The sequence below is a fragment of the Gymnodraco acuticeps genome, unplaced genomic scaffold (genome assembly GCF_902827175.1).
Source record: "Gymnodraco acuticeps unplaced genomic scaffold, fGymAcu1.1, whole genome shotgun sequence".
Taxonomy (NCBI): domain Eukaryota; kingdom Metazoa; phylum Chordata; class Actinopteri; order Perciformes; family Bathydraconidae; genus Gymnodraco; species Gymnodraco acuticeps.
Genome location: NW_022989965.1, coordinates 67,815 through 80,012, shown reverse-complemented (window position 1 = coordinate 80,012; position 12,198 = coordinate 67,815). Strand labels below are relative to the sequence as shown.

Sequence of the window (12,198 nt, the reverse complement as noted above, 5' to 3'; positions counted from 1 at the left end):
GATGAATACTTTGACAATAATCTAATACAGTTTTATTTATTATTTTCAGTAGGTTGTGGAAGTGCGATATCAATATTGACCAAAATAATCGTGATAATGATTTTTGCCTTAATCGAGCAGCCCTAGCGAGTTCCCGATCATCGCTGCTTGAAGCTTTAATTCTTATTGTCAGCCTAAATATTATGAATTTTTTTCTACATTTTAATCCCTCATTATTGCAACAGACAGTTCATGTACATTTTCATGAGCAATGGTAAAATAAACATGTGTGAGCACTCAACAAGATTTATTTTTGTTCTTGTTAAATTGTATCGTCAGTATGTTGGAGAACCAAATCTGTTATGTGTCAGTAAAACCTTCTCTCCTTTTTCTCTCTCTCTCTCTCTCTCTCTCTCTCTCTCTCTCTCACACACACAAACACGCGACAGCTCTGTCTTTTTGTTTGAAGTTGCACACTCACCTTCTGCCAACGACATACTCAATCAGTCTGTACTGCATATTGTCTACAACATTAACAATTGAACATATCATTACCAGAATACTGGTCAAACTGAAGTCAACACAGTTCAAAAAAATTCTACTTCTTCCACACAATGTAATATTTTTCAGTTTTATTTTGTATTAAATTATTTAATATCTTTTAGTTACATATGTTTTACTGCATTAAATAATGTTGAATCGTTCTTCAGCCATTACACATTGCATTCTGACTCAGCAACAATAGCAACAATATGTCCATCTGAACAGAAGTTTTTTAGAATATATCTCAACCCCAGCCCGTCATTACAGTATTTTAGAATCACACGAGTAAGACTGAAGTATCTTAAGGGTAACAATGAGCTTGATAGATTTTCTAAACCAGGGGTATAACAAGGCATAAATCAATGGGTTCAGACAGGAGTTAAAATACAGCAACCACATTACAATGGGTGAGGTTGAACTACTACTTTCAATATCCTCACCTATAAGGGATGGAGTGTAATATGGAAAAAAACATATTAGAAACACAAGGACAACAACACCAAGAGTCCTGGCTGCTTTCATCTCAGATTTCTTAACAGTTGCACCAACTGAACGTTGCATAGTGACAGCTATAACATGAGATCGCATGGCTCGAGCCTGAGACACAGCCACCATAAACACTCTCATATACAGAACTATGATAACAGTAATGGGGGAAAACAAGGTAACAACTAAGTCAACAGCTCCTGTGATATTGTTAATGACAACTACACACTCTCCATGGCAAGAATTCTGTGAATCAGGTTGTCTCAGAAAGTCCTTTAAAATGAGACAATTATAGATAACAGAGCAAATCCAACACAGACAGATGCAGATTTGTGTTCTGTTCAGAGTTACTCTGGTGGTGTAATGTAGAGGGTCACAAATAGCAAAATAACGATCAATGGATATGAGCACCATGTTTCCAACCGTAGAAGAGATAATGATAAAATTAATAATACAATACAGAGCACAGATCAGGTCACCCAAGTACCAGCAAGCCTCTGTTGAAATGATGTGGACAGGCATCAAAATGAGGCCCACAAGGAAGTCTGAGACAGCCAGGGAGAGGATGAGGAGGTTAGTGGGGGTGTGGAGCTGCCTGGAAAGGAAGAATATCACCATAAATACAATTATCAATGATAGCTTGTAACAACAAACAGCACTAAAACACAAAAAAAGACATAGACATGCATTTGTTGAGCAGTGCTTGCTTGAACTATTTTGTCACAAAACGTCAGGTTTGAATATGTTATAATTTAAAAGAGAACAACTATTATCTGAAACATTAATTAAAAGGAATGCATGGCTAAATCCTGTTACTTTTCAATTATGAACATATACAAGCTTAAGCTGAAAGTTTGTCTGTGCCTGAAGTGGGAGATAGAGATGATGACCAGCAGGTTGAGAGCTGCAGTGATCAGAGTGATGAAGGACTGCAGGAAGTAAGCGAGCAGGATATCTGACTGAGCTGGCGTAGGCTTCCTGCAGGATTTGTTGAAGAGTTGTGGAAAGCAGAGTTCATCCATTTGGGAAGTCTCCATCTGCAGAGAGACGTGTTGAGAAGCTGCTGTGTTCTGGCAAAGCTCTCCGTTATGCAGCTGATATATCTCTTCTCATCTTTCCTGCCCCTACTATTACTTTCTCTCTAGCTAAGACTGAAATCCCTAAGCTCTACTTTGTTTTCTGCAGTCATCTTCATCTCAGTCTTCATCACTTCCATGCAACTTGTTTTTATCGTAATTCCCGGACATCATCTTATTTGATTATGGCGGCCACTTTTTCCTTCTCATCAAGAGTGGTTTTACGGTGTAAAGAATCTTAAAAGATTAACATTTTTCGTGAAGTATTGAAACCAAGTGGGCCATGCTGATAAGTTACATTGTGGGAGTGGCTCCTCAGAGTTATGGTCAAAGGATCAATGAAGCCAACTTGCTTCTAGACAATGGATTAGGTTATTTAACCTTTTGGGCCTGGTTGTTCCAGGGTTATCTTGAAACAAAAATGACATAAAGGCAAGAGATTGGGAAGGCCAATGATATTGACTGTTTGTACGCCTCAAGAAAGTTCTGGCAGCCCCCAGATGACTCAGGAAAGGGACACAGTGTTTCAGAGTGTTCAGCTCAGGAGGAGAGCTGCTGATATCCTTATGCTGTCAGGCACTTTGAAGGGCTCCCAAACACATCCAAAATGTTGTCGATGGATAAGGAAAAGTTGGAAGATTATAGGGAAGCTTTAACCATATCCCAATATCACAGCACCAGGTATGGATGAGATTTGCCCAGCAATATTAAAGGCTCTAGACATTGTTCAGGTTTCTGGCAGACATGTCTCTTCAATCTTGAGTGATGGTCAAAGGCTAACTCCTCTTTATATCAAGGTATCATGTTGCTCAACATCGAGTCAACACACTGCCCCTGGCCGGCTTTTGGTTAACCTCTTAAGCCGAGGGTCCCCCCAGTGGACCCCTCCCACCGTTTTTTTTACGAGACTATGTCTCAGGGCTTCTTAACATTTATGAAACTATTAATGTTCCATACCCTTTTAACGGTGAGAAACTCAGCTAACTGAAAATGTGAACCATTTTTAGCTAAAAGAAACACAAGAGTAATACCAAGCCTTTAAATTAGCATGGAGCGAAAAAATGCTAACTAATGCTAACGGACTTTTGCACAGCACTCACGGTAGAAATGCCCTTATTACTTATCGTAACTACATAAACAAGATATCCGATTAAAGCTGAGACTCCACAGATTCCACACATGTAATATCATCACTGTACGACCCCGGATACCTGGAGCTATCAGCCAGAAAAGAGAAAGTAAACAACATCCGGTTTCAAAAATATTACAATAATTACGTCTTACCTTTTTTGATTTGTGATCAAAAGTTGTGTTCAACGGAATAAAAATGCCGCTCAAGGTTAATCCAATGTCTTTGTGTCACGTAGAAATGTTTACTGATAATCCATCATCATATTTATGGCAATATAAAGTATAAGACGTATAAAGTTTTGCCGTCCAGGCTTGTACTTTCAGATATGCTTCGTTTGCTTCTCTATTACGTCCGCAATGGTAATGTTTACGTGGATTTGGGAACTGCCCATCGATTCTATTGGTTCTGATGGTTAAGAAAAAGGTGTAAATCACCCAAATCGACCAATGGGTTCCAGAGATATGGTCCTGCCTAAAGTATAAAGAATGCCAGCCAGCGTAAGTACATTACGCAGCAGACTTTACTTATGATTTACTACGGAAGGAAGCAGGAATTGCAGGACCCAGAGCACGGAGCACAGAGCGGACAGCAGATAACGGAATTGCAGTTTTATTGCTTATAGATTATCAGAACATTTCAAAGGGGACACAGCCCCATTGGATATTAACCTATGGATTAACTACATCATTGTTTTTATCGTTTTAATGCCATTGAAGACCAGTTTAGAGTAGACCAGACAAAGAGGAAGGTAAGCTATATTAGCCTAGCGCATGTTAGTACCTAGCGCCACTTGTTTTGATGTACGTTTTTGTTGATAACCTTGCGAGTTTGCATCTTTCAGTGTTGAGGTGGGCACCGTTAGATTCTGTGTCTTTACGATCATAAACAATGTGTTGGATGTGGAGCTAGGATAAGTAATAAGGGAGCTAGGAGTGATTTTCTCGGTGCAGTAATAGGTTAGCATTTTTCGCTCAGTGCTAATTCAGAGGCTCACTGTTAGCATTGTGTGTTTTTAAAAAAAAAAATAATGAAAAAGATCAGTTAAATGAGTTTTTTCCCATTATATGGATATAAAATATTCATAGTTTATTAAATATTAAGGTTCCTTAGACGTTGTTTCTTGCAAATGACGCGATGTTGGGTCCGTGGGGCGTAAGAGGATAACAGAGTATGTTTTTTTTGTTGTTTTTTTTTTCACAACAGTTGTATTTGGATGGAATGAATACCTATAGTTATAATTCAAAGTAATAAATGATTTTTACAGTGAAAAAGTTCAAATGGAAACTGATGGTTCCCAAATTACCCAGAGGTGAGTCCGCCTGGACTTTATTTTTCACTTGTTTTGCATCAATCTTGATACAGGGTACTTATTATATGTTATAGTTTGGATTCCTAAAGCTTTTAGTCTACTAACCCATCATTCAAGGGTGGTTTTCACTATAAGTAATGTTTTTTTTTTAGGCGGACATTAGAATTTACATGTTTTTACTATGTTCCATCTGAATTTACTTTAAAATAAAAACATCTATATTGATTTTGACACTTCTACATCCAACTCACAGATGTAACCTTGCTTTGAGAGAAAAGATTATTAATTTACCCCTTTTAGAAGTGAAGATATAGTCTTTGTTGTGTTAGTGGCATTTTCGAGCCTGAAACCTGAAAAACAGGCTCAGGGCTTAAGAGGTTAACAGCCACTGCACCGCAACCTCCTCTCCTCCGGTTGTGACCGGGGAGAAGTGGGGGCCGCAGTTTACCTGGCTGGTAGGGCACACTCAGACACGCTTACCTCGTGAATAGTGTGCCTGGAAAACAGTGAGGAGGGCTCTCCCTGCCTGCCTATGGGCAGTCCCCCAGCCCTGTATGGCGCTCACTGTGCACCATGTTTCCAGGGTCCCTAAGGAGCATTGGAACACATAAGTGCACTTTGTCCAGGGGGGGGGGGGGGTCAGATACCTGCTGAACCACAGCCCCTCCCCCCTCACCAGTCCTGTGTTGCCTCAGAAAGCACAAATGATGAGAAGGAGCCAGACATGTCCAAGAGATAAAAGGGGCCTGGCGTGGACCAAGACGCCGCCGTACATATGTCCTCCACACTCACTCCGTTAAATAAGGCTGTTGACAGAGCCATACCCCGTGTAGAGTTTGCACGGACCCCCGTGGGGAAAGCTCTCCCCACCTGTCCGTAGTCATGTGAGATGCACTCGTAGAGCCATCCTGCCAGGCGTTTCTTGGACAGAGCGTTACCGGCCATGCCGCCCCCAAAGCACACAAACAGTTGTTCAGTGCGCCTAGTGGCAGCCGTGCGCTCCACATAAAAAGCTAGCGCACGCACCTGGCTGAGGAGGTGGAATTTAGCCTCCCTGCCCCCACCATGGGGTGGAAGATTAAAGCCCCCTAACTGAATAACCCTTGACCTGAACGAGCTCCTTAGACTCTTGGGAAAAAAGGAGGGGTTCGGTCTGATTGTCGCCCCGCTACGGTCACCCTGGATCAATAAGCAACTTGGGTGCACGGACAGAGCGGTCAGCTCTGACTCTCTCTTGGCCAAAGTTAAGGCAAGTAGTAACGCTGTCTTCCATGACAGCGCTTTCGGGGAGGAGAGCTCCAGAGGCTCAAATGGTTCTGTGACCAGAGCCTCGAGCACCAACGGCAGGTCCCACTGCGGGTGGAGGCGTGCACTTCTGGGCGCTGCCTCCTGACCCCCTGCGAAAACCTCGACATAAGCGGCTGACTGAAGGCTGACCTGCCGCCAAATCCCTCATGGCATGACAAGATGGCTGCTGCATAAACTGTAATTGTGGAATGAGCAAGCCCCCTGTCCACCAGTAACTGTAAGTAGGACAGAATAGAGCCCAACGTACAAGATAGGCGCTCTATTCTCCCCTCCTCACACCATCGCTGGAATCCCAGCCACTTTGGCCTGTAACAGGCTGTGGTGGATCCCGCTCTAGCTGCATGGATAGTCTGAATAACCTTGTCAGACAGTGCCCCTTGCCTCAGCCTGTCCCTCTCAGGAGCCAAGCCTGGAGAGGTTGGCCCAGAGTGGGTAACGCCCCCATTGCACCTGCCTCCTGAGACATCGCCCCCCAGAACTGAGGATTCGCCCACGGCTGGCCCACCATCATCTGTGTCACCTCTGCAAACCACGGCGCCAAGCGGCAATCTGGGGCCACTAGGATGACTGACAGACGCTCTCGTTTCACCCTCTCCAGGAGGGGGAGAATAAGGCGTACCGGTGGAAAGGCGTAGAGAAGCTTTCTTGGCCATGGCTCGTGTGCAAACAAGTCCACCCGCCGAGCCATGGAAAACCACAGGGCTGTTGCGCCGGCTGGCAAACAGGTCCACCTCCGCTCTCCCGAACTGGGCCCAGATTTGCTTCACCACCTCCGGGTGAAGCACTCACTCGCCTGGCAGGGGCCCGCCTCTTGACATGAGGTCGGCCCCCCTGTTCTCCAGTCCCGGGATGTGGAGGGCCATCAGAGATAACATAATCCCTAAGCCCATAACCACAGGTTCCCCGCTGTGGTCAACAAGGCGGCGGAGCAGACTCCGCCCTGCCTGTTGATGTACGCCACTGTGGGGCTGTTGTCGCTCCTCACTAGCACATATTTGCCCTGTATTAAGCGTTTGAAATGCTGGAGGACTAACACCACTGCCCGCAGCTCTAGAAGGTTGCTGTGCCGTGTCTCCGTTATGGACCAGCGACCCCCTATAGCTCTCCCTAGGCAGTTCCCCCCCAACCTGTCACGGATGCGTCCGTGAACACCGTGACGTAGGAGGTTACCCGCCCCAGTGGAGTTCCCCTCCGTAGGTGCTCTGGGGACCCCCAGTAACGGAGGTTGCTCACCACTGAGGGAGGGATGGTCACCAGGCGTCATTTGTGCCTCTTGGGATCTAAACGAAGGCCGACAAACCACCTCTGCAGGTGGCGCATATGCAGCAAGCCCAGTGGTACCACAAAGTTAGCAGCTGCCATGAGACCCAGAGTCTGCATAATTGTCAGCGCTGTCACCGGTACCCCCTGTCGCAGTCTGCAAACTGTACGAAGCAAGGATGCCTGTCGGCTCTCTGACAGGGTAGCGCGTAGGCTGTTTGAATCGAGCAACATCCCCAGATACCAGTGGCGAACCGTGTCTATCACAACTGGACCTTTTGTAGACACACCCGCCCCCAGCCGCCGCCGCCCCGCCCCCCCCCCCCCCCCCTCCCCCTCCGCGGCATTATAATATCCGTCTTTTCACTGAATTGTCATCTTGAAAAGGGTACTCACAACAATTCCGCAACAACTTCATCTTCACCTGTTGCACTTGTCATTTCAACGTTAAAAACAATAAAACGGCATGAATTGCTTCGTTGCATTCGTTCTAGATCCTCTGTCTCAAGCCAGTTAACTAGCGGGCCTTCTAGAATACCCTGGAACCGAGGGAAACTCTGAAAGAACACGCCCATTGGCTTCAAATCAATATATGATTGGTTGATCAAACTGTCAGTCCAAACGTATGCTCTCATTCAGTGCAACGACCAGGGTATTCTATCAAGGATGTAGAATACCTTGGTTGAAGGAGATTCTACCCAGATACCCAGAACAAGATCTGATTGGTTGCTTTCTTTTCTAACACAAAACCACTGAAATGCGTAGTGCATGGTCCGAGAAGGACAAACAAATCAACGTAACACTGTAATATTACAGATCAACAACACAGATACGATTCTCATTTATTCATTTTATATACATTTTATTACATCTTATTTATATAATTAAATCGATTTTTTTGTATGTTTTATCTGAGTGTTCCTGGGTATTCTCTGAATACCTTGAAGGCCCTGACGGTTCGCCACTGCCAGATACTGCACCTGCTGGTGAGGTATGGGGGAGCTCTTCTTCCAATTGACCGCAAAACCTAACTTGTTTAGGTGTAGGGTCAATTGGGCTGTGTGAAACATTGCACATTCCCTGGACCTGTCCTTGACTATGAGGTTGTCTAGATAAAAGAACACCCTCATGCCACGCTCGCGCATCGGCTGAAGCGTTGTGGCCACACATTTGCTGAACGTGCGTTGGGATAGGGAGTAGCCGAACGGTAGTCTGTTGTACTCGTAGGCTACACCCTGGAAAGCAAAACGTGAATACTTTCTGTGCTTTGGAGCAATGCTGACATGAAAGTAAGCGTCCTTCAGGTCGATGGTTGTGAACCAATCGCCTGGCTGCACCAGTCCCATCAAGTGTTTTACAGTTAACATATGGAATGTTCTGTGTGCAATGTGGAGATTCAGGCTGTGAAGATCCAGAATGGGCCTGAACTCTCCTGTCTTCTTGCGAACCAGGAAGTACAGGGAATAGTGCCCTTCCTCTCTGTCTTGAGAGCGCACAACAGACACTGCCTGTTTTTGCAACAGGTCCTGAATCTCTGCCGAGAGGGAACGTATCTCCCCTCGGTATGATAGATTCACCTCTTTTATGCCTGTGAACGGAGGAGGGATGCTGCAAAACTGGAGTGAATAACCCAGTCTCAGCATCCTGTCCATCCACTCCGTTAATACACAGCTGTGCTTCCATTCCCCATAACATTGCGTTAGGGGATGTGCAATCAGCTGCGGCGCCCCAGCTATAAAGCTGTGGTACTCTCTGGTGACCCGTTCCGTCGCAAAACGCCCCGTAAAGGGAAGCTCTGCCCATGGAGGGTCGACACAGAAAGGGCCGATTCTCTACAGAGGTCTTTGAAGCGCGCTCTCTGCCATGATGCATTCACCCAAACGGTGAAATGCATCAAGCGGAATTTTTACACTCGGCGTTGTGTGTGTCCTAACCCTGCTACGCCGGCCATAATGTCCCTGTACCATAGCGCGGTTTATCACTCTCACATGCGCAAGCCCACTAGCTGCTTCCTTTACTGGAGTTACAACTGGGGCAGCGAGTGGGGAATCTGTACGGTTAACATTATGTGGAAGTGTGGATTTGTGGAGAGAAATTACACTTAGACTGGGATACATGCAATCATTTTTATTTTTAAAAGATGATCGTGTCACAACAGCAGCATCATACAGGGAGGAGGCGGGATTCGCCCACGCGTCCTGGGTGGAGAAAGTGACTCTCTCCGCCGGGACGCTATCTCCCATGGCCAGTCAGCTTCTGGTGGACGGTGCACCCCACCCTGAAGCCCTTTCCCAAGCGGAGCCAGAGCGGGAGCCTGTCGGGGTCGGTCAGCCCGTCCCTGCGAGTGCCGGTATTGAGCCGGTTCTCCGGGACGAACCGCGGAGGCAGAGGGAGCAACGGGAGCCCCGGGGGCTCTATACCGGCGCCTCTCTCTCCTTCTGACCACCGCCGAGCGCTCTCCCCCCCGAGGAAGAGCCTGAGGACGAGCCAGTGGCAGCAATGCGGCTGAGCTGTGCCCTCTCTTCCTCCAAGCGACTGAAGCGATGGGTGACCGAGGTGATCGACCTGAAGAGCCCTTCTGTGGATACGGGGGCTCCAAGGAGATTATCCCGGTCTTTCTTGGACACTGCGGTCAGACCCAGCCACACGTGACGCGACGCCACTGTGGCCAGGGACATCACACGTCAAGCTGCGGTAGCCATACCGTCTGGCCCATCTACCGTCTGGCCCGAGCAGCAGTCCAAAGGCGGGTAGGCGGGGATGTCCTGCTGAGGGGTGATCAGTGAGACACCCAACACGCCAAGATTATTGGCCGCTGCTGCCATCTGCGTCCCGAGCCTGAACATCTTATCCAGATATTTCAGGATTTCACAAATTTGCACGCTCCGCCGCCATAGTCATCACCGCTGGGAAGTCCTGCCGCACAGACCTGTGCTGTGGACCCTCCTGGAGGCCGGCCACGGAAGCATCAGACAACGAGGTGGCGTCGTCGTCTTCCTCCTCGACGAACTGGGCCGCCCGGCCCGCTGGCATGGCGAACACGAAAGGCACATCGACATCCTGCTCCTGCATCTCCACCACCTCGAGGTCCCGGTCCTCCGCCTCTTCCGGCGAGACATACTGCGCCACATAGTATGGTTGAGAGGTAATACCCATAGAGTCCAGTAGAGGGCGGAGCCTGTGTGAGATATAACTTGGAGTTTCAGGCTCTGCACTTTACCTCCTCATACCTCAAAGACCGCATCTACGGGGTAACTTGGAGAAGGTCCGAGTCTGACCCTTGTCAATTAACTACAGGGGTCCCTCAGGGCTCTGTCCTTGGTCCCCTCCTCTTCTCTCTGTGCACAAACTCGCTCGGATCAGTCATTAGCCCGCATGGTTTTTCATACCACTGCTACGCGGACGACACCCAATTAATTCTGTCTTTCCCCCATTCAGAAACCCAGGTCGTCGCACGCATCTCTGCTTGTCTAGCAGACATCTCTCAGTGGATGTCTGCTCACCACCTCAAGCTCAACCTTGACAAGACTGAACTGTTTTTTCTTCCCACTCTTGACCTAACAATCAACATCGGCCCCTCTGTTGTTTCCCCGACTCAGACTGCAAGGAATCTGGGTGTGACCCTAAATAACAACCTGTCCTTCACTGCAAACATCGCTGCTACAACCCGCTATTGCAGTTACACTCTTTACAACATCAGGAGGATACGTCCCCTCTTGACCCAGAAAGCGACGCAACTTCTGGTCCAGGATCTCGCTCTCACGCCTTGACTACTGCAACTCCCTCCTGGCTGGTCTAACTGCATGTGCCATCCGCCCTCTGCAGCTCATCCAGAATGCAGCGGCTCGTCTGGTCTTCAACCTTCCTACATTTTCCCACACCACACCGCTCCTCCGCTCCCTTCACTGGCTTCCAGTAACTGCTAGAATCCACTTCAAGACACTGGTACTTGCGTGCCATGCTGTGAATGGATCTGGCCCTTCCTACATCCAGGACATGGTTAAGCCCTACACCTCAGCACGTGCACTCCGCTCTGCATTAGAGGTGCTGGAACGATCTCTCTGGGTCACATCCTGCTGCTGCTGCTGCTGCTGCTCCTCCTCCCTCCCTGTATTCACAGCACTTTTACCCAGCTTTCACACACTAATTCCTGGGTAAGAAAGCCATGTGCATCACCCTGGATTTCTGCCTGTGAGTGTGGGACCCTGCTTACAGCAGTGAGCCTGTTGCCAGCATTACAAACATATTAATCAGGCATTTTAACACTTTTTTCCCATGAAAATGATTTTTATTCACTATCATGGGGCTATATAAATCACATTGCGGGTAATTAGGAGCACAATTGTACCTTTTACTATTTAAATGTATTTGTATTATATATTTTTTGGCTATTAAAGTGACATTTCTGGGTGACTTTGTCAGTTTATTGAGCTTAGCCCACAATTCCCGGAGGTTCTTGGCCGAATTTGGGAGCTCATAGACGGCCTGCCATGCCTCCACCCGTGGAAAGCAAAAAAAAGTAAAGAAAACGGTCAATTATATCTTAAAATAATCAAAAATGAAATTAAAAAAAATTCTCGAAAAAACGGCTAAGTGCCAACGGAGGAGGGGCTGCAAAGAGCTCAAGTCTTCGGCGCTTCCGGCGGAAGCCCCGGAGACATTTGCACTACCCCGTTGTATTTTACAACGGAAAGGGGAATCGAGACCTCCCTTCCTCCGTCCAAAAAATACATTCATCTTTTCCAAGCTACCATCTGCACGAAATCGGAAACCCGGTTTTTGAGAGCACTTAGAAAAAAACGGGCTATTTCACATGATGGGGAAATCATGGAGGAATGCATCCGCTACATGAGCATTTTGGATCGGATACAATTGTTGCCTGGAGGACCCCCAATCATGGTTCTTACCAAACTTTAAGTTTTCGAACTGGTCTCTGGAGGAATTCAAGGGGAGTTGTCACGGAATAATGAGACACACACATTTTATCCATTTTCACCCCTTTCTCTGGTTCTTCCTAAAGTTAACTTAGACTTTTTCTGACTCTGGAGGAATGTAAGGGGAGTTGTCAGGGGACTCTACCCGCCTTAAGAGACACTATTTTCGGA

At 47.0% G+C, this 12,198-nt stretch overlaps 1 protein-coding gene across 1 annotated transcript; it reads right to left on the bottom strand.

The window, feature by feature from the left end:
* Positions 1-783: 783 nt before the first annotated feature.
* On the bottom strand, positions 784-2,045 carry LOC117542893 (trace amine-associated receptor 8a-like). The gene is made up of 2 exons (XM_034210764.1): positions 1,873-2,045; positions 784-1,603 (listed from the first exon to the last, which is right to left on the bottom strand). The coding sequence occupies exons 1-2, from the start codon at positions 2,043-2,045 to the stop codon at positions 784-786; spliced, it is 993 nt and encodes a 330-aa protein (XP_034066655.1).
* Between the last annotated feature and the right edge of the window lie 10,153 nt (positions 2,046-12,198).